Source organism: Vulpes vulpes, chromosome 12, assembly GCF_048418805.1.
Source record: "Vulpes vulpes isolate BD-2025 chromosome 12, VulVul3, whole genome shotgun sequence".
Classification (NCBI taxonomy): Eukaryota; Metazoa; Chordata; class Mammalia; order Carnivora; family Canidae; genus Vulpes; species Vulpes vulpes.
Genome location: NC_132791.1, coordinates 123,503,877 through 123,527,487, shown reverse-complemented (window position 1 = coordinate 123,527,487; position 23,611 = coordinate 123,503,877). Strand labels below are relative to the sequence as shown.

At 37.4% G+C, this 23,611-nt stretch overlaps 1 protein-coding gene across 5 annotated transcripts in view; it reads right to left on the bottom strand.

The window, feature by feature from the left end:
• ARHGAP20 (Rho GTPase activating protein 20) overlaps positions 1-23,611 on the bottom strand; it is a 131,610-nt gene that overhangs the window by 11,200 nt on the left and 96,799 nt on the right. For all 5 annotated transcript variants that reach the window (XM_072729845.1, XM_072729843.1, XM_072729844.1 and 2 more), the window contains exons 7-11: positions 20,814-20,891; positions 18,361-18,427; positions 15,640-15,828; positions 3,597-3,775; positions 1,867-2,028 (exon numbers count right to left, since the gene is read on the bottom strand). In XM_072729845.1, coding sequence (XP_072585946.1) covers positions 1,867-2,028; positions 3,597-3,775; positions 15,640-15,828; positions 18,361-18,427; positions 20,814-20,891 — 675 coding nt within the window. The remainder of the gene's footprint in view (positions 1-1,866; positions 2,029-3,596; positions 3,776-15,639; positions 15,829-18,360; positions 18,428-20,813; positions 20,892-23,611) is intronic.

The window sequence follows — 23,611 nt, the reverse complement described above, 5'->3', positions numbered from 1 at the left end:
AGGACTCTCAAATTAGTTTACAGGATTAAAAATGAACTTTTCCTCAAAGGTCCAATGGATCAAAGTCAAAGTGTCTCAAGTAATTTTCTTCTCATTACAGTTTAAAGAGTTAAGCTTGTATTTTATTTATTTATTCATTCATTCGTTCATTCATTCATTCATGATAGACACAGAGAGAGAGACAGAAACACAGGCAGAGGGAGAAGCAGGCTCCATGCAGGGAGCCCGATGTGGGACTCGATCCCGGGTCTCCAGGATCATGCCCTGGGCCGAAGACAGGCACTTAAACCACTGAGCCATCCAGGCTGCCCAAGTTAAGCTTGTATTTAAGCAAAACCAGCATAAGTAAAAAATTAAAGGAAAACTTAAGTACCACTTCTAGATAGTCTTAAACACAAAAAAACAAAACAAACCAAAAGCTCAAAAACTTTTGGCAGAAAGTATCTTCTTTCCTGCAACCACTTGGAAGAAATGAGAGTAACACACGGTTACATGATTACAAAATTTCAATTACTTGGAACCCATTTAACCAGATTTTTCAATTATTTGTCTTTTACTTATTTGTATTTTTGTACCAGTGATATTTCTGCAATCTGAAATATAATTTGACTCCTCTAAGTCCCATATTTCTTAATAGCCTCAAAAATTCAATAGAGAATTTTAAGTGTGGTTCTGTGAAGAATAGCATAGTAAGAAAATTTTCTAAAATGTAAGCTTTAACTTTTTAAATTAAGAGATGGGAGAAAGCCTAAATATATGAAGAAAAAAAGAAAAATTCATTGTGCTTATATAGCCCACACATATATCTGGCTAGGCATACCATGCATATCTTTACTATACTTCAAGATTGAAGAGTAGTCACATACCCTGTGCAAAATCGATTAGATAACCCTAGCTCCAGCTCTCCATTTCTGTGAGTGACTCTTTACTGTAAAAGTCTACAGCAGGGGTTAAGAGCAGAGGTGGCTCATTTGCCAGGAAACATTTGATTATTCTTCAAGTCATGGAGTAAGATTCTGTAGGCAGCTGACCAGGAGGAGGGACATGGAAGGGTTGTCTTCACCACATTTTCCTCCACTCCTGGCTCAGGTGGATCCCACCTGGGCTGGGAGATGGGAGCCTGAGTCAGGTCTACAGAAGCTATGGCTGCGGTTGAAGTCTCTGCTAGAAGCTGGTTCTGACTTTAGGTTTTCAAAACACGGGAGGCATTTTCAAGAATGTGGGGAGGAAAACATTTCAGAAGAGCTGTAACTCAACTATGGATGGGGTAAAGGGTAAGAACCACAAAAAATGCCAAATGTGGTCAGGGTTTTATAAAAGACCCAGATGTTGGAGTCATTCCTATTTTGCTTTTACTTTAAAAAGGCACTGGGGTGCAGGGGAAGGCATGAGGATTATACAAGGGAATGGAATTTTCAGTGGTCTCGGTTAGCAAGTTTTTGTTTTAGTCGTTAGGCAAATGTTTATTATGGTAAATTCTGTTTCAAAGTTGGATACAAGTTTATTCTTGAAAATCTGCCTTTATTAGGAAGGTAATGAGACTGTGAAGAAGACATCATAATCAGGATGTTTATTTTGGTAAATATGCTGTGTGTGTTTTCTTTTTATTTTTTATATGGGGTGGCAGAGTGAAGATGAAAAAATTTAAAAAGCACATCTGACATGCCATATCTCTGGCAGAGGCTTTTAAAGGCCAATGTTGGCTTTGTGAAATGGGTTTTGTTGTTGTTTGTTTGTTTTAACACTTTTTAGATTCTAAATCTATTAGGGTTCTTTGCAGCTGGGAAAAATGTTGTAATGAGAGAAACCAGTTGTCTTCTTCTAGAGCTACACTGTGGGAGTAGATGGAGGGAGAACCTTCCCTACCTTGAAGACAGATGCTATCACAAAAACAGATTCACAGTCTAGATGTACTTCAACTCCAGAATTCAGTTTCTCTTTTAGCTCTCTGCAGGATTTCACATTGGCCGATTGTCTGAAGATCCCTTTTGTGAGGGGTCCTTTTTGATTAAGAAAGAAAAGCATATCCTATAAGGAAGCAAAGGAAAAAACCAAAGTGGCACTTCACCCATACAAGCAGGGGAACACATACTCACCCTCTCTGACTGCCAGAGGTGAGGGCGTCCCTGGGAAAACACGGAAGGAGGGGCTGCTAGAAGTTCTAAGCCAGTTTATATTCCGGTGTCTCTAAATCTCTCTCCCCTTCTCATTGTTCCTAAATTCAACATCTAAACATTTCATTTAATGAAACTGTCTTTTGTTCAATGAACAGCCACTTTAAAATCAACTTTCTCTGACTGCTTCTAGCTCCCTACAAACTTGTCTCCCTTCTTCCATTACTCCTCTTTTCCTATTATCCTCTTATTCAGACTCTTTCCCCCAAATATGGAAATATTCTTGCTGGACTCATTCTTCACTTGGCTGGTCTTTTTTTTTTTTTTTAATTTATATGACTCCATACCTCATTCTACTTTCTGTATTTTTACTCCATTCTTTTAAAATCAGGCTAAAAAAAAAATCACCTCTTCAGGAAGCTTTCTCCACTCTACTGCATTGTGATCAATCTTTCATTTTGCTTTCTTTCTAGCAAAGAAATGTCCTCTGCTTGTGGTGTTTGGAAGGAGAATGGGTGTTGGAGACAAGCAATTCACGGCATCTGAAACCTAGTAATGGCGCATATTTACTCTGTGCATTTCTGGTAAACTGAAGCTTTTTAAGTTTGTAAAGTAGGGGGAAACCCGGGTGGCTCAGCAGTTTAACGCTGCCTTCAGCCCAGGGCCTGATCCTGGAGACCCGGGATCGAGTCCCACGTCGGGCTCCCTGCATGGAGCCTGCTTCTCCCTCTGCCTCTCTCTTTCTCTGTCTCTCATGAATAAATAAATAAAATCTTAAAAAAAAAAGTTTGTAAAGTAGGGATGATGATAATGATAATAAATGCTCAATCTGCTGTGCAGGGTGGGCAATAAAGGGGCAAGGCTCACGTGTGGCATGTATAAGTGCACGATACAGGATAAAGAACTGTACATCTAGTACGGTGCTTGTAGGATACGGGACACTCAATAAATGTCACTTGCCAGTGATTATTTAATATCAAGGAGACAGTACAAACTCAGTGGTTTCATCTGGCTCATTCTATTCATGAAAGGTAACTAAATGCTGGAGGATATACATGTGTAAACACTTGAAATGTAAGTAAGACACACACTGGATTTTTAAAAAGTAAAAGAATGAGTAGTTTCTGCTTCTAGAGTGTTTAAAGGAGGCTTCCAGAACAATGCAGAGTTTCAGAAAGGCCGTGTGAGAAATGTGAAAGATCACAGGACTCTGGTGTAGACTCTGCCTACAGAGTAAACTCTAATTTATCTGAGCAGGCTGATATGGCTTCTTCTTCCCGAAACCACCAGCCTACATCATCTCTCCCCATTATGTTTCCCTTAGGATTCTTCAATAGCCTAATCAGATTTTTATTCCCTGAAGTAATAATAATATTCTCAGCCAAAGCTGAAACCGTGTTCTATAATTGTTCCATTTAAGAACAGATTTCCTTCCCAGGGTTCTCCTTTCCCATTACTGTCACAGGCCAAAATGAGACTCACCAAGACATGTTTGGGCAGATTGTCATTTTCACAAATATTTGGCAGAGAGACTCCAAAGAGCTGTCCCGGCATAGGAGACGTTGGTGACACAGGCAAGTTATCCAGGTGAGTGCTAGAACCCCGCCAGAAAGCCCAATTTATGATAGATCTTCTCCTCTTAAATGTCTTCTGGCCTGAATCTAAGGAAGAAGTGAGATTATTAGGAAAACTATTTTAATTCACTTCGTCTTATTTTTACAATTTTCAATTTATATAATGTTTGTTACTATGGCTGAAAAAGAAAAATGCTTATAGATGTCCTTTGTTACTGACAATTCAAACTAGGAAGTTTCACTGTAATATTTTATAAATTAAGGATAAAAATCAAATGTTTGGGTTATTCTCCATCCCAGTTTTGGAACATCACTGGTCGGTTTATTTGATTTTTGGCACTGAATTTTCAAAGGCAAAGAAAAGGCTCTCTTTACTGAACTGTAACAGCTTAAAGCAAAAGATGTTTCATACTAACACCTATATTATCCCATTTAAAATGAGAGTAGGCATACAAAGAAGTTGAAGATTAAATCAGACCACAATTAAATGGTGAGGAAAGGAAGGGTGGAGGGAGAAGGAAAGGAGAAAGGGAAGAGGAGGAGGAGGAGGAGGAGGAGGAGGAAGGAAAAAACCCAAGAGTTGTCTTAAGATGTTCTCCAGAAACAAATAATGCTTTATTAACTTGATGTACCTCTCTACTGCTAAAAACAAAGGCAGGAAGCTAATGTTCTACATTCCCCTCCTCCTTTCTTTCCAACTGAAAAGACCTTTTTTAGGTATCTTTTTAGTTCCTAACTTTAAAAAGCATATTCAAGGCAGCATGGACGGGTACAAATGTGAGTGAGACTCGTCCTTGCCATGATGAACTTTACAATCTAATGGGAGAACAGGTCTGGTAGGGATGGGAAAAGAAGCAAGTGTATTAATAAATAAAATATCATAAGGGAAGGGCAGAGCACCAAAGGCATTCAGAAGAATGGTAAAGCATATCTACCCACACTAAGAGGGAGGGAGTAATCCTGGAGGCATTTGCATTTGGATTCTGAATGAACAAAATTTCAACAGAGCACCTGGCATCGTGGTTCGCACCTTGTAATTACTCAATAAATCATTCTCAGGCAGTAAGTGAACTGAAGAGAGATTCAGATGGAAAGGGACAGCATGAACAAAATAGGCAGAAGAAAGGTCGACAGTGAATCATGATTTTGTGAGATCACACTGCTAAAAGCATTTTTTGTCATCTGTAGCTAATTTTAACATGAAAGTTGATGGATTTGCACAGGATTTGATTCTTAAAAAAGACAGCTCTATAATGTTTCCTTGGACCTGTCCACTGACGTCCCCCAGTTCCAAGAACATACATATAGAAAACAAACTCTAGATGAAATTTAAAAATACAAAAGCCTAAAGGCACCAAAGAGTAAAGAGAAGAAGGTGGGTACTGGAGGTAAAAGGTTCGGTACTTGCAAGAGGGAATGGCATGGTATAGGGCAAGTGTCCCATTTTTACAGTTTCCTGTTCTTACAGCTTTTAGCCTGAGGGTGGGCTGCAGGGTGGTAGGGCCACTAAAATCTGGAGGAACCTGCACTCTCGCTGGCTTGAAGAACTATAGAAGGGACACAGATGCACCCACAGCAGCTAAAAAGAATGTGTGTGGCATCCCAGAAAGGAAAAAAAATGAATAGTGAGAGCCCCAAATATTGTGTATAAATTTTGCCCGAATCTCTGGCTGGCCCAGCCGGCACACACATGTGAGATTGATTCAAAATGGCTTGAGATTAAGGCCAACAGAATGGAGATTTGAGGCTGTGGTGCCTTCAGGTGCCCACATAAGATCTGCCACTATTTTCCCCAGTGAGAGCACGTACGAATAGTCATCAAACTGTCGTGTGGCCCTGAGAGCCAAGCCAGCACAGATGATGTTCAGCTGGTGAACACTCCCTAACGATGGGATGCTGAAGAGGTTATCTTTTCAGAGTGGGAATGGCCACACATGTCAAATGCTAATTGCAAATTAAGAGTTTTTTTTTATAAATGTTTTATATTGTTTAGCTCTAATGTCCCTTAGCCTTTTATTTCCTCAGAATAGCCAACTTAAAACAAATACCACAAAAACCAAGTTGTGAGGAGACAAATAAGTAACATCTAACCAAATGGCCTTCAGACCTTCATCCACCTTTAGCTTCCTTAGAGTACAGTAAGTGCATCATCAGTTCCTTACTTCTTGGTGTAAAAGTCTGCAGCTCTGGGGTCAGGAGCCCAGTTAGACTCCTGGTTCAGATATTTATTTGGGCAAGTTACTTAATATCAATTTTAAAGACATTATAAGAATATGATCTATACCTTAAAGACTTATTAAGAGGATTAAGTAGGATAATGTACATTAAAATACTACTTTGCAAGGGTATGGGTCACATACCCTTCACATACCCTTCACATCAGTCTTCATTAAAACTGCTAAGACACCAATCTCCTCTCCACAGAGTGTGTCCTCAAATCCATTCTCCATTTAGTGAAACACTCTTGGGAATTGTGTGGACAGAAAGGAATACCAGACTCTGCTTAATTAAAGCACTTCCTGCCCTGACATTCCCAAACTTAACCATTTTAGAAAACAGAGAAGGAAACAAAACCCATTCTTAAACCCAAAAGGGAGGTTCCTGTGTTTACCAATGTCAATCTGCAAATGCTTATTTAATACGTATGTTAAGCAGCTGTACTCAGTCTAGTTTCCTTACATTTAAACTGGTTTCTTTATTTCCAAAACTATCAAATTTATTTGACTTTTTAGCTTTCAAACACTCCTTAGGAAAAATGCTTCATCATAAAGTTATATACCCAGCTATCCTATGAGTGTTGACAGAGGATAAAGTAGAAAATGGAGTCCTGTACTTCATTATAAATACTTTCAGCTGCAGCCATGCCTTTTGTTATGGACAAAATTCAAGTTTAGAGTTCATGTTCACTCTGGGACCAAGAGAAAAAAAATTTCATTAAAGTTTATTTTCTTGCAGAGCTTGCAATGCATAGCTCGTACTTTCTAAATGTCAAAGGCTGATGAAAAAACATGCTATTGTTTTTTTATAAAAACATAAAAAATATAAGGGATATGTAATTGTAGAGCAAACTAAATTTTTATAAATCAAACTTTACTAAACAATCCTGGAAAGATTCAAGTTAGTGTTTCTTCATGCTTAAATTAGGGATCTGAATATTAAGAGTTACAATTCTCAAAAGTTTGTGCTTATCAATTATTATGGAAAAAAATAATTTAAAAAACCTTAATTAGAAATTCTAGAAAGACGGAACTTAGCATCAGGAAAATACAAATCAAAACCACAATGAGATACTACCTCACACCAGCCAGAATGCCTAAAATTAACAAGTCAGGAAACAACAAATGTTGGCAAGGATGTGGAGAAAGAGGAACCCTCTTGCACTGCTGTTGGGAATGCAAGCTGATACAGCCACTATGGAAAACTGTGGAGGTTTCTCAAAAGGCTAAAAATAGAGGTACCCAGTACTGCACTATAGTTATTTATCCCAAAGACACAAATGTAGTGATCTGAAGGGGCACCTGTACCCCAATGTTTATACAGCAATGTCCACAACAGCCAAACTGTGGAAGGAGCTGAGATGTCCATCGACAGATGAATGGATAAAGAAGATGTGGTATATATATACAATGGAAGATTACTTGGCGATCAGAAAGGATGAATACCTACCATTTATGTTAACATAGATGAACTGGAGGGTATTATGCTGGGCAAAGTCAGTCAGTCAGGGAAAGACAATGATCATATGGTTTCACTCATAGGAGGAAAATACAAAACAATGCAGAGGGCCATATGGGAAGGGAGGGAAAAATCAATGGGAAGCAATCAGAAGGACAAACCATGAGTAACTCTTAATCATAGGAAACAAACTAAGGGTCCTTAGAGGGGAAGGGGGTGAGGGGAAGGAGAATTGGATGGAGGGCACTAGGTGTTATAGGCAACTGATGATTAACTGAACTCTACATCTAAATCTAATGATGTACTATATATTGGCTAACTGAATTTAAACTAAAAAAAAAAAAAAATTCTAGCAGGATGGAAACGTAGGAAGATCCTGAACTCACCTCCTTTCATGGATGCACCTAGTCTACAGCTAGATATGGAAACACTTCCTCTAAAAACCCCTAAAAACTGGTGGAGCAACACCTTCATACTGGGCAAGTGAGAAGGAAACCACATCAGAGTGGGTAGGAAGAGCTGAGACACAATCTTACCACAAGTTCCACCCCTGACATGGTGATTCGTGATTGGGAGGAAATTCAAAACCTTGAGCTCCTCCATGAGGAGAAAATAGTTTTTTTTTTTTACTCCACATTAGATAACTCAACTTCTAAGTCTGGCTGGCACCTGAGAAATGAGTCCCCAACATATGGTTTTGAAGACCACCAGGGCTTACACCCATGATGCCCACAAGTGTTGTGCCAAACTGAGGAACGGTTCTTGAAAGGCCCATATGCAGATTCTCTGTCCCCACAGCCCAGTGCAGAGGCAGCTCTTTGAAAAGCACCCATACTTTATGTAAAAGAGCCTCATTTCCTAGTTTTAAAGCATTGGTTTGAGGGGTATGGACTGGGTCCTCTCTGAGGATGGAAGCTTCCTGCTCTCCCTCTGCCTTGCTGATGCTAGGTACATCTCTCTCTCTCATCTCTCTCATCTCTCTCTGTCTCTCTGTCTCTCTGTCTCTCTCTCTCTCTCTCTCTCTCTCTCTCACACACACACACACACACACACACACACACACACACACACACACACACAAATCCCCTTCTAGCAAGTACTGTCTTTATGCTCCAGCTGATGGGTGCCATAGTCTATGCTTTCCACTCTGCCTAACTAATGCTGGCATGTACCATATTTTCCCTTCTTTTTAAATTTTTCTTTTAATTTCCCTTTCCTTTTTAAATTTTTTTTTAAATTTTTATTTATTTATGATAGTCACAGAGAGAAAGAGAGGCAGAGACATAGGCAGAGGGAGAAGCAGGCTCCATGCATCATGCACCGGGAGCCTGATGTGGGATTCGATCCCGGGTCTCCAGGATTGCGCCCTGGGCCAAAGGCAGGTGCCAAACCGCTGCGCCATCCAGGGATCCCCTCCTTTTCCTTTTTAAAATTCTTTTCTTATTTTTCCTTTTCCTCTCCACCCCCTCCTTTTTGGGTAGGTGCCATCTTTGCAGCTTTGCACTCTCCCTCTGCCTTGCTCTAGCCAGTGGACACCATCTGCTCTCCCTCTGCTTGCTCAATGATTGTCTGGCACTGGAGACCACAGGAACTTGCATTTCTGGGTTCCATGAAGCTGTAATAGTCAGAGATAGTTCCTGGCAGACTATCACACCTAGGGCACTCTGCAGACAACAGACTGAAACACACCCCCATTCTTTCTGTGAAAGAGGCCTACTTGCCAGTCTTGGGGCTAGCTTCAGATATGACATATATCTAGAAGCTTTGAAGGTATTCTCAGGGAATATAGGATGGGAGACACCATCTTTGCCCTTCCCCTCTACTTCCCTATAGGTCACCAGTATCTCCCAGAAAGAAGCTTATTCATTCATCTGGAGCCCTGACTTTTGCTACTACTGCCTAGGGAACATCTCCAGATGGATTAGCTCTAGGAACCAGCAGGGTATATACTTGTGGTCCCATAAGACTGCATATATTTGCATTCTTTAAAAGCTGCTGCCTGGGAGTCTGGCTTCCAATCAGCTTACATCTAGTGCTGAAGGAGATCCCCCCACCCCTTTGGAACACTGACTGCTCTCGGCATAGCCTCAATTACTGGGAGCCATTAACAATAAAATGGGCTGCTTGGACAATCACAGAGGTTGGGAAGACAACCAAGAGCCAGAGCAGGGGTAAATGTTAAGGTTCATCTCCTATACAAGGCCAACCCTTCAAGACTGGGAGAGGTAACTATTTCATTTAATGTATAGAAAGTTGTACAGAGAGTTAAGCAAAATGAAGAAACACAGGAATATGTTAAAAACAAAAGAAAAGATAAAATCTCAAAAAAAAAAAAAACCTTAATGAAATAGAAATAAGTAATGATTAAGAGTTCAAAGTAATGGCCATTAAGAAGCTCACTGAATTCAGGAGAAGAATGGATAAATACAGAACTTCAACAAAGAGACAGAAAATACAAGAAAGTTCTAAGTGGAAATCACAGAGCTGAGAGTACAGAAACTGAACTAAAAAACACAGTAGAAGGGTTCAATAGCAGACTAAAGGAAGTAGAAGAAAGGATCAGTGAACCTGAAAACTGGGCAGAGGAACTCACCTGATCTGAGCAGCAGAAAGAAACAGGGATGAAAAAAGAGAAAAGACAGCTAAAGGGACTTATGGGACAAATATGAAGCAGACTAACATTTGCATTTTAGGATTCCCAAAAGGAAAAGAAAGAGAGAAAGGGGCAGAAAACTTATGTGAAGAAATAAGGCTGAAAACTTCCCTTAAGCTGTGGAAAGAAAGAGACATCTAGATCCAGGAATTCCTGAGAGTTCCAGATAAGATGAATCCAAAAAGACCCATACCAAGACACATTAAACTTAAAATGCTAAAAGTTAAAGACTAGAAAGAATCTTAAAAGCATCAAGAGAGCGGGATGCCTGGGTGGCTCTGCAGTTGAGGGTCTGCTTTCAGCTCAGGGCATGATCCTGGAGTCCAGGGATCGAGTCCCACATTGGGCTCCCTGCATGGAGCACTTCTCCCTCTGCCTATATCTCTGCCTCTCTCTCTCTCTCTCTCTCTGTGTGTCTCTCATGAATAAATAAATAAAATCTTAAAAAAAAAAGCATCAAGAGAAAAGCCACTTATTACATGCAAGGGAACCCCCATAAGACTATTTGATCTTTTAGTAAAACTCTGCAGCCTAGAAGGAGTAACATGATATATTTGAAGTGCTGAAGGAAAAAAATTTCCAAAGGAGAATATGCTACATAGCAAAGTTATCATTCAGAATTAAAGAAGAAATAAAGTTTCCAGGAAAGCAAGAGCTAAAGGAGTTTATCATTACTAAACCAGCCTTACAAGAAATGTTAAAGGGACTTCTTTAAGATGAAAAAAAGGGCACTAATTAGTGATAACTAATTAGTAACATATAAAAATATAACTCTCAATGGTAATGGTAAACATATAATAAGATAATGGATTGATCACTTATAAAGTTAGTATAAAGGTTAAAAGACAAAAGTAGTAAAAATAAATAACTACGATAATTAGTTAAGGGTTACACTTGGTGAAAATTTGATGTAAAATGTGACATCAAAAATGTGAAACACAGCAGGGGTAGAATAAAAATGGGGAGCTTCAGAAAGTGTCCAAACTTAGTATCAATTTAAAGTAGGAATGTTATAAATTTGTTTTATGTATGCCTCATGGTAACAACCAAACAAAAACCCAGAGAAGATACACAAAAGATAAATGAGAAATTAATAAAAGCATACCACTAAAAAAATCATCAAACTACAAAGGAAGAGAACCTGAAAAGAAGGAACAGAGGAACTATAAAACTGCCAGAAAAAAAGAACAAAATGGCAATAAGCACATACCTATGAGTAATTACTTTAAATATAAATGGACTAAAAACTCCAATTAGAATGGAAAACATAATGTGGCTGAATGGGCCAACAAAAACTTCATGACTCATCCATATGCTACCTCTGAGAGACTGACTTCAGATTTAAGGACATACATAGACTGAAAATGAAGAGACAGAAAAAAATATTCCATGCAAATGGGAAACCAAAAGACAGCTGGAGAAGCTATACTTATAACACACTGGACAAAACAGACTGTAAAGCAGAGTCTGTAATAAGAGGCAAAGAAGAAGCTATACTTATATCACACTGGACAAAATAGACTGTAAAGCAGAGTCTGTAATAAGAGGCAAAGAAGGGCATCACACATAATGATAAAGAGGTCAATCTACAAAAGGATATAATGTTTGTAAATATTTGTACATCCAAAATAGGAGTACATAAATATATAAAGCAAATACTAACAGACATAAAGGAATTAAATAGATGACAATATAATAATAGTAGAGGACTGTGATACTGCACTTATATCAATGGATAGATCATTCAGACCAAAAAAAATCAATAAGGAAATATTGGCCTTAAATGACATGCTAGACTAGATGGACTTACCATACATACAGTGCGTGCACTCCACCCAAACAGAACAGAATATACATTCTTCTCAAGTGCAAATGGAAAAATTCTCCAAGAGAGATCATACATTAGGCCACAAAAGTAGTTTTAACAAATTTAAGAAGGTGAAGTCATATCAAGTATGTTTTCTGACTATAATGGTTGGAAACAAGAAATCCATTACAAAAAGAAAACTGGAAAATATGTGGAGATTAAACAACTACTGAAAAGCTCATGGGCCAAAAAAATTAAATCAAAATAAAAAATACCTTGACACAAATAAAAATGTAAATACCACATACTAAATCTTAAGGGACACAGCAAAAGCAGTTAATTGTAAGAGGAAAAGTTCATATAAATAAATGCCCATCCCACGAAATGAGAAAAATCTGAAATAAACCACCTAAATTTACACTTCAAGGAACTAGAAAAAGAAGAATAAACAAAGCCCAAAGTTAGTAGAAGGAAGGAAATTGCAAAGATCAGAGCAGCAATAAATGAAACAGAGACTAAAGTAATAAGTGAAAAATCAATGAAAACAAGAGCTGCTTCTTTGAAAAGATAAAGAAAATTGACAAATCTTTAGCTAGCTCACTGAGAAAAAGAAGGCTCAAATAAAATCAGAAAGGAAAGAGGAGACAATACAGCTGATACTACAGAAATATAAAAGATAGTAAGAGACTACTATGAATAATTATACACCAACACATTGGACAATGTAGGAGAAATGAATAAATTCCTAGAAATATACAACCTTATAAACCTGAAAAATGGAAGAAGTAGAAAATCTAAACAGACCAATTACTCATAAGGAAATTGAATCAGTAAAGTCCTCTCTACAAACAAAACACCAGTAGCCTTATGGTGAGAACAGCTCCTTGAATAGTTGACATTCCCAGCAATAAGAAACTAAAAAACAGGACAAATTATTTCGGGCCACTATCCTTGGTTCTTGAATAGTTGGCAGATGCTACTAATACTGCTCAGTTGTTTATTCAAGAAGTCAGTGCTTTGTTTGAAGTGACTGAGTTATTAGCCTTGAATAGACTTGCATGGGACAACTCTAGGTGAGAATATTTTCAAAGAATTTAAGAAATTTAGAATACTTCACTACAACCTAAAGTGCAATCTGCTTTGGTGGTAAAAGTGTGTGGAGCAGAAAAAGATGTAATTTGACAAATTTACAAAGCTCATGAAAATGCATTGTTTACTGCCTATAATGGTTGTTCATTATGTTATTCATCAGTAGTATTGTGTGGGAAATATATGCATCTATCAGGTGTTACTGCATCAGCAGTGTCAACAGTAAACTTCATCCACTGGACTTACCTACTGCCATTTCTGTGAATTTCTGTGAGTAGCCTGCATGCTATTACATGGCATCTGAATGGCTTAGCAGGGATAAAGCTGTACAGTGATTTTTGAACTTATAACTGAGACTGAAATTTTTATGAATGAGAAAAATTTTCCTAGTGGTGAATGGCTTTGGAAATTAGTTTTTATTGCAAATTTGATGATGTTTCTTAATGAATTTAACCTAAATTACAAGGCAAAAAATGCTTACATATAAAACTTTTGAAAGTTTCATTTTGAGACAAGTGACATTTAATCACAACTGACAACGTTGAGCTGTTTTTACACTTCTCATGCTGTGAAAAGTTAAAAGAACCAAGATCTCCATTCTTAAATTTGTAGCAGATATATTTTCTGAGCTCAGAGTATAGTTCCAGGGGTATTTAACCCTCAATGCAAGTACAAAGGAAATTTCCATATTTCAAGATCCTTTAAATGTGTAATCAAGGAGCTTCTAATTTTCAAAAGTAAGTGATTAATGTGCAATGACGTGCTAAAAGGCAAATATCAAAAGAATAACAAATTCGACAAATGTCTCAGAAGAGGGGAATATGCTCAACTAAAACTATATGCTTTTAGAATGAAATCAGTATTTGGCACTACCTATCTATGTGAAAAGATATTTTCAAAGATGATAAAACATATAAAATCTTATTACAGATCAGAACATTTTGCATTCAATTATTAACTTAGTACTCCAATTAAGCAATATGTTATTCCCCCAGAATAATTTAATTCATCTTATTACTAGACCTGTATTACATGAAATTATACTCAATTACTATATATTAAACATCATCAATAAAAAAATGAGTGGAAACTTGTTTTCTCTTTTGTCATATAAGTACCTACATAATTTCCTTGATTTTGTTTTTTGACATGCAAAGTTTAGCATCTGACCCTTTACAGAAAAAGTCTGCTGATCCCTGATTTAAATTAGTGGTTTCCAAAACAGCTATTCATCAAAATCTTATGTGTTAAAATAACACAGAACTGGTTCACCTGTAATAGGTGATTCTGATGCCCAGCTATGTTGGCACCACTGGTCTGTGATTACTTCATCCCTGATCCTATTTACTATGAATCACCTTATAGCTGCGACCACTATTATCCTAACTTCCAAGAGGGAGAATCAGGATTAATAAACAGAGAGTGCAAGTCATTGGCAAAATTGGGTAAAACCCTTAGGATTTCTGACTCCTAGTTATTGGTCAAATTACTTAAAATTGACAAGGGACACAGAGAAATAGTTTTAAAAAACTGAATATACAGGGAGAAGAGTAAGATACTCTCCTCAGCTTAGTTATAAAGGCAACGTTCCATTTATATCTTTAAAGAACAATAACAGCATACCTATTAATAAATAAATTCATTTGACAAACATTTATTGAGTACTTACTTATATATGCCAAGCACTGTTCCAGGTGCTGGGAATATAGTGGTGAACAAGACATACCAAAGTACCTGCCTTCACAGAGCCCACATATTAGTGGATGCAAAACTATAATGTGTCTATCATACCCCCACAGAATGGCCCAAAGATGTGAGGAAACAGGCTTGGAGTCCCCAGGACTCAGTCTGCCATCCTAAGAGAGAAGCTGACTGGTGCATGTACAGCTTCTATAGCTGTGTTACAATCCTGAGTGGAGGACTTCAGTGAACTATAAAGTCTGAGGCTAGGTTATCACCACTGAGTGACAGGTGGGAGTGTGCCTGCATGGAGGAATGCAGATGAAAAGAGCTGCCATGTTCATCGGATCCCCCAGCAGGTTCGAACTGACAAAGGTTGCAACATCAGTTTTCTGCTACCCCATTCACATTTAAGCCTGTATGACACATTTTATTCTGTTCCCTACGCAATCTCACTTTCAGACTGAGGGCTTAAAGCTCAAATTTGAGTTAGGGTAAATAATGGTCCTCTTACTGTTGAGTATCATTTTTATCATTCTAGAATCTTTATTATGGGTGGGAACAAGCAATGGCTAGATTCACAGGGAATTCAGATTAGATTAGTAGACCAAGGAGACATTTCTGTGGAAATATCTTAGTTTTCACACACTTATCCGTACAAGACCCATCACAGTCTCCTGACACCCATCATCCACAGGCTGGGGAACACATAGTGTGACAATGTGTCACAGTACAGAAAAGGCCTTTGACGGGTCTGTAGTATGGCACAGGGCCTTGGACGCTGCGGTGAGCATAAGGCTAAAGGGAAAGAATAGTGAAGAGGCAAGGAATGGACGGTGCTGCTACTTGCTGCTGATTCCAAGTCCATCACACCTACTGCTGATTTATAAAATTATCCATATTTTCCTTCAAAACACTTAGGAAGTTAAAAAGAAAAAATATCTCAACGGGCTAGAAGTTTGGGCCTTTGCCTTTGTACTAACTTTGTTTTTAAGAATAAAAACTTTTGCTAAACAAAGTCTCCACAAAGATGGAGAAGCAACTTACCACTTAGTTGCTGGGCTGCAGCCAGGCGGCTGGGCTTCAGGATGAACTGACACTGTGCCTCCCGAGGCAGCTGCTCCGTGAGGAGGGACTCCTGAAGGCTGGACGGTGCGCTGGAGCCTTTTGACCCCTGTGTCAGGACCATCGTGTCTCGAAGATGGCTCATTTTAATTCCATAGGGATATTCGTGCCCTACACAGAGAAAAATCTCAATGTAGACCTTTGGCTGACAGGCACCATGAGCATGTGTGCTATCTACTAGAATGCACTGCAATTTGCTGCTGGGACTTCTGGAATAAAGAATCCTTTTGTCAACTGAATGATCACTATGCATGCTCTTAGACTTGGAGACTACTGCATAATGCAGGTGGCCCTATCAAAGTAGTTTTAAGCAGGTGGTGGGAGGAGGGCAGAAAAAAGCAAAAAGGAAAAAAAACTTTAGAGAGTATCTTCTTTGGAGTGCACAGATTAGTTTGTGAGCTGCAGGATGCTGATTTTTCCTATGTTTGCATCCAAGACTATTTAAAGGTATTTGAGTTCTCCTTTGACACTAACTGTATCTGTAAATCTTCAGCAAATCCTTGACATCTCTCAGCCTTAAATTCACGGTTTAAGATATTTACCCTACTTATCACACAGTGATAAGGATCAAATAAGTAAACTTTAATGGTTAGTATCTAAATAGTAAGGGCAAAGAACTATGTATTTTGAGCATCACTATTACTGCTATAATTCAACACAAGACGTGTCTGAAAAAGATATTTCATTACTTCTTATCAGTTATATAATCAGAGTTACATCAGGACTAGTTTGTTTGATTTATGCTTCCCTCCCACTGTTGCCCTCTGAGGGTGTGTTCACAGGCAATAATCAGAAGGAAGACTGCAGGGCATTAGAAACACAGAAACAGGATTCAAAAAGGAATCTGCGAACTACAAAAACTAAACTCTGGACATTTAACTGCAACAAGACTTTTTGCTCTTTAGTTTTTTCAGTGATTGCATTTTCTTAACTTACAGCTTCAAGTACCACTGTGCTGTAGATTTGCCTTTTTAAATATAGAGAATAAGTTCTCTTCTTTTTTTTTTAAAATAAGTTCTCTTCTATTCCTAATTTATCACTGAATCTAACTCTGAACTCTTCCTTTTCCTTTCCATCTAGCATAAGTATACAATATCAATGTTCCAATAATATCGAGGATTACAGCTGCTTCCAGGGATTAAGGGCCAAAAAAAAAAAAAAAAATAGCCAGCAGCTAAACTACAATTGAAGTTTCCAAGGCACACTGAAATATACAGTGGAGAATTCTTGCTAAATCATGTCCCATGGTTATTTTCTTTTTTCAGTGAGAATTAACAGTGAAGTTTGAAGCTGCTTTAAGCTCAAAAGCTACCACCTAAAGAATGTTAATTATTTTATGAAAACAATTATTTTAAGTATTTGCTTTTATTTTATTTTTTTAAACATTTTATTTATTTATTCATGAGAGACACAGAGAGAGAGAGACAGAGACACAGGCAGAGGGAGAAGCAGGTTCCCTGCAGGGAGCCAAATACAGGACCCGACCCTAGGGCCCCTGGGATCACTTCCTGAGCCAAAGGCAGACCCTAGGACCCCTGGGATTACTCCCTGAGCCAAAGGCAGACATTCAACCACTGAGCCACCCAGGTGCCCCTGAGCATTTGATTTTAATCACAACTTGCTCACTTGGTTTTCACAAAAATGACAACTTAAAAAAGAAACCAGAAATGCAGTGAATTTTGGCCTCCAACATGTGCATGACATATATAAAATATATTTTTTAAGTCTGAGAATACATATTTTATGAACAGTTTGGTTTTTGATTACTCAGATCACTTGAAACATCCTGAATTACACAGTAGTGATCTCTCACGTAAATGAAAGGATTACATGAGATATCGCATATAGTATGCTTTTCACAGTACATGGCTGATGGTGAGCATTTAAAAATTGTTAGCAGAAATCATCATCTTCATCATTATTACTGTCATCACCTCAAGATCTACTACAGATACTGTCCCTTATTTTAATTGCTGTATTTCTATTAACCACATGGAGTGACCTTACTGATCAAGAAGTATTATTTAGCTGAATGATTTAAACAAGGTGAGATGCAATCTATTTAACCAATAATTCCTTAAAACAAATTCTGGGAAATCTGTCTAGAGAAATAGCAGTTTTGAAGTGATAACTTCAGTGAATATTTTTAAGGAGTCTAAATGGGTTAATCTCATTTTCATTCTGATGCCTTGGGCAGGTTTTGAATATGCATTAAATCAATTAAGATGTATGACGGGATTATAGATAATCTTACAGAGGCAATGTAATATGAAGAAAAGGGAACAGGAAATTCAAGACTTGAATGTGAAAAATAAATATGCAGGGAAAAGGAATACCAGTACATATTGTTTTTTTATAGAAAAAACATTTAAAAAGGTTTGCAAAATACCTCTATTTTTAAGGTAAAAGAGCAAAAAGGGAAATTTACATTTCTCTTCCCAACTAACTCTACCATTAGTTGCTTGAGTGAAGAGACAGTTATTTGCCTAGCACCTAGGAAATGGTTGATAGGTATGTATCGAATGAAAAAATATGAGATTTAATATTTGATGGTATTTACATTTAGGACCACATGACCAATTCTCTGAGACATTTAGTCATAATTAAAATACAACTCCATCTTAGATTTTTGAAGAAACTTACCAATAAGTGGGTATGGTGCCTCTTCTTTGCCAGAATTGACCCATAATTGGTAATCTCTCTCAGACCCCTTGGGGATAAAAGAAGTAATAATAAATAATAATAATAATAATAATAATAATAATAATTCTTTCATGTTTGGTAATTGACTAAGGACACTTTTTTTATTTTTTGCATTATTATGTTTTGTGAAAAAGTAGGACAATACAAACACTATTTAGGTTCATGGGGGTGGATATGGTTTTTAAAGATGGCAATGCTGATTGCTACAACCTATCTTCCCTTGTCTCATCCTTAGCAGAGGACTCAGGAGCCTCTTTTTCCCTAGTGATGACAGGGGATCCACAGACTGCAATGGAAACAGGCCCTCATGATGACAGGTAGCCCACAGAACATAAAATTATAAGCCTCTTTACAAAACAGAAAGAATGTCCTGGTTTTCTATAAGGTTAATCTCTTCTTTAGAATCCTGACTTCTGCTATATCTCTGGACTTCTCAGAGAATACTGGACTTAATCTCCAACAGGCCCGTGCAAAGACACCTTGTTATCCAGAAAGCCAAAACACTGCTGTGTCTGATGAAAAAGTAAAATCTCAAAGGCTAATTACTTATGCAGCTATTTCTGGGCAGAAAAGAGAATGACCAAGAGGCTCTGAGGAGATAGGTAGCTGGCACAGTCTACACTGATTTTATTTTGGGCAAGTCCAGTCCTGGGGACAGAAGGGACAAGAATTCAGTCTAGAGAATATGCCCAGTCATAGAAAACAATGAGATTGTTCACCAGCAGAATTACAGCCCAGCAATACTAAAAATTTCACTTCAAAAAAGTAATACTAAATTATGTAGACTTTGCTGCATCATCTAGGAGAGGATAAAGAAAAATGTTTTAATTGGCAATATTCAATATTCTTGCCTTTATTTTTTGATGAAAAATCATGGTCCTGACCTTATAATGGAAGGTCCTGGCTGTGGAGAGTAACCTCTGGCTCCCTCCCCTACACTGTCACTTCTTTCCCCTACCTTGACTCAAAAAATTTTATTGCAAATAGGGAGTGCAAGCAATCTAATGAAAATCATTTATTTTTTGTCATGTCTGAAAACTATAATAATCCATTAGAATAGAACAGTATAACCAAATAGCCTCAATTCTTAATTATAATGAATAGAAATATTTTTGGTCTCAGGAGATGGATCACTCTTTCATAGGAAAAGCATAAATGAGTCATGTCATTAATCTCCCTTCCTTTTCCTCAAACTACTTACTTTCTTTCAAGATATAAACACATAAGCTTAGAAGTCAATGCAGAAGTGCCTCTTTTATCAGTGTATATAAATCTAATTATACCTTAAATGTATTATTAAATTTAACTAAAAGAAGCTAGATTTCTTAAAAAAAAAATCAGATTTCTTACTCTGAAGTCTGATTTCTCTGAGTACTTACTTAAGGGCTACTGATAACACTGTGTACAAGTAAATCTAAATACAACTTATGAGACTGCAGCATATCTAAACATCTGCTATGTTACATCGGAGTAATACTTTTCACATTTACAGAGAACCTTACTCAAAAAATGGTGTTGAGTGCTTCCTTTAGCTTCCAACCCTCAGAAGGTCATTCCTGTTAATATGAGGCCCACCATGTGGTGTTTATTTACTAGTAGGGAGGAAATAAGGAGAACTTTCCAGTGTTCTTCCTACCTCATCTTCAAATATGTCAATCTTTTCCATTAATAAAATTTGAACTTAATAAAATTTCAAAAACTCACCTTTTCCCAACAAAACAGAAGGAAGAAGAAGCTAAATGCAAAATGGGGGGGGGGGGGGGGAATGTGGTATGCACACTAAAGCTCTTTAACTCCACAGTTGAATTCAAAGCTTGTTTTTTAATTTACCAAACCATTAGAGGTACCAGCCATCTCATCTCCTGGATCTATAGCATATGGATGTTAGTTATGTGTTCTTCATGTATAAATTCTACTACAGAGCAAATCCCTCAGAATTTATCATCTTAAAACTGATGAAATCTTGGGATAATAGGAAAACAATTAGGTGAAGGAGAAGAATCAGAAAAGGAGATAGGGAAAGAGAAGAGCAGTCATAGAGTGACAAGTGGGAAGGAGTTTAGAACATTCTCATTAGAATCTTACACCAAGAACCTCCCCCCCCCCCATATAGTATATGTATATAGCATATACAATAAAAAATACATTATCATCATTCTAAAACTATAGCCTTATTTTATTACACTTTCTAGTTCACATAGGTCTTACAATGTCAGTAGAAGAGTAGCATCTAATAATCTTTACTGTCCTTTTTTCCTCCATTTTTGGGACTAAAAACCAAGAATTTGGTATCACTAATAATAAGCCATCTTATGATAAAAGGGATAATATTTATATGACTCTAAAGTATCAAAGTTTGTTTTTAATTAAGAATATTTAGTAGAGTAACTTACAGTTATCCCTAGCATTGGTAGTGACATGTTGATAACTTCATTTGCTGTATCTGAATTTGTTACCGTTATAGTTTTAGACTGCAGAAAAAAAATAAGAAATATAGTTTGAATAGATAATTATTATGAAATGATTACCTAAAAGCAAATTTTGATTTCAAGTGTTAACAGCATAAAGCATATGACTTAAGTGGAACAACATACCCTTGACGGTAATTTACTTTCATTCCATTATATCTTATGCCTTTTGATAAAACATCTATATTTCTTAATATAAAGAATATGTAGCACGCAAAATATGAGACCTTAAGCAAGAAACAAGAAGATTAACTACATATGAGAGTACATGGACTACCTTTCCAACAACCCCACTCCTGCCAAATCTAGTGAAGTTGGTCCCCTATAACATCTTCATAATTATATTTCTATAATGCAAAGTGTAATAAAAAAGGGAGAGCACTGGATCACCTTCTACTTCTTCCTGAGGACTGTTTTCACAGTGTGGGTTTCACAGTCATTTCTTTCCATGGTAAAAAGTTGAGGTTAAATCAGAATAAAAACAGGCTACAAAAAGACATTGAAAGTTTAGAATTTTTAAAAACCACTATGTATTGAGCACTATGTCAAACACTGCGGCTACTGAGATTTTCAGTGTTGAAATCTGCAGACACCTCAGAACCAATGAGTCGGGCAAACAGGATTGAGAATTTTAGAAAGCTCAAGTCTACTGCCAACTCTGCTATTAAATAGGAGATCTCTGATAGCTCTGTGCTTAAACTACATTTAGAAATTACTACTTAAAAATAGACAGTTTGGGGATCCCTGGGTGCTTCAGCAGTTTAGCGCCTGCCTTTGGCCCAGGGCGTGATCCTGGAATCCCGGGATCAAGTCCCACATCGGGCTCCCTGCAGAGAGCCTGCTTCTCTCTCTGCCTGTGTCTCTGCCTCTCTGTCTGTCATGAATGAATAAATAAAATATTTAAAAAAATAGTTTGCAACAAACAGAAAAGGAATTAAAATAATTTTGAGATATCTATATAGAGTTCACTGAGTTCCAAGACATTTAAATGTAAGACAATGCTATGCTATCAAAAAAGAAATATTTACTATGCACACAGGTTTTATATACTATAATCATCAGGTGAATCAGCAATTAGGGCTGTGTGCCTGGTAGGGTTTAAATGGTATAAATAAGTAGTGTAAGCAGAAACAAAATGATATAAAAAGAAAAATGATACAAAAATAACAAGTGAAATCTGCTGATAATCCACCACTTATCCTTCCATTATAGCATTTTTTTCTCTATGAGCCGATTACTTGACATGACAAATTACCTCTTAAAGTTGTTAATTGATTTCAAATTGTGCTCTTGAACTCCAAAGATTATGTAAAAGTGTCTCAGAACCCAACAGGCAGGGCTTAGAACACCCATCCCAGTGTTTGTCTTCTACCAGAGTAGATAGATGTTTTACACTGGGCTTTAACTTGAGATATAATTTTATGAAAGGCATCTGCTTTTTATTCTTTTAAGTCTGAAAACCTATCCTTAAATTAAATTTTAAAGAAATTCTCTCATGAAGTCTTTTGTAAAGTGAAGAATCTATCCTGTAATACTATCTCCCAATGTACCTGGTTTCTAAGATAATGATTTTTCTTAATATTTGATACAATCATTCAAAACAGTAATTATAGGCTGTGTGTTTTTCCTTGTATGCTTTTCTGGCAGACGAAACAAATGAATTTCAGCAGACAGTCCTCTTTGGTTAGTAAACAAAGAAAACAAACAGACAAAAATGAAAATGTGGCTTTCTTTTTTCCACGTTAGCAGAATTCACTGACAGGTTGTATATTAACTAAAGGCCAAGAATGCTTTCCATACCAACATTTCTATTTTGGGGGGCATCACTCTTTCTGGAAGCAGGGCCTCCTGAAAGGAGACTCTTGCTATGAAGCAACGTCAGAGAGCCAAGGACAGGGTGTCATATCATTGTTGGGTTAACCAGGGTACTAGTGATAAAAACAGCACTTAACCTAACCACATCTCTTGTTTTCTCTTTCAAAGACAGTGGGACTCTGGTCCTTTCTCAAGCACAAGCTTTCCATACACTGAAAATGTTAAAAAAAAAAATTCAAGGGATTTTCCATGAAAATCCTAATTATAACCCAATTACAACAACTGAATCAAAGCTGGCAGAAAAACAGAGGTAGGTTTTTGTTTGTTTTTTGCTACTTTGCAACAATAGATCTTTGTAGTTTCATACCATAAAAATTTGAGTATTTCCCTCAAGCAGTGACATCTGGCACTCATGTCAGAACTTCTGTGTAACTTTTGCTTTTGACCAAAACATACTGTTTTGTACTACATCGTTTTCCTGTGTGAACCAGAGCTGTTGTAAAGTATGGCAATGCATAGTATCATAAAAATATCCATAGGTTTTCATTTTGTTCATCACTGATGACATCCTTGGCATTTATTCTATTTTTCCGGTCATCAAATTATAAATAATAACTAGGGCTAAGTGGGTTTAATTTTAATTTGACCAGTATGATAAAAACTGTGAGGTAGTAACATGCTGATGCCTTAAAAATGTCATCTCTCCTAGCTCATCCATTTCATTAACTCAAGGGAGTCAATCCCTAAGAACTCAGAGAATGAAGAACTATCTAAAACCACCTTCTGGGATCCCTGGGTAGCGCAGCGGTTTGGCACCTGCCTTTGGCCCAGGGCGCGATCCTGGAGACCCGGGATCGAATCCCATGTTGGGCTCCTGGTGCATGGAGCCTGCTTCTCCCTCTGCCTAT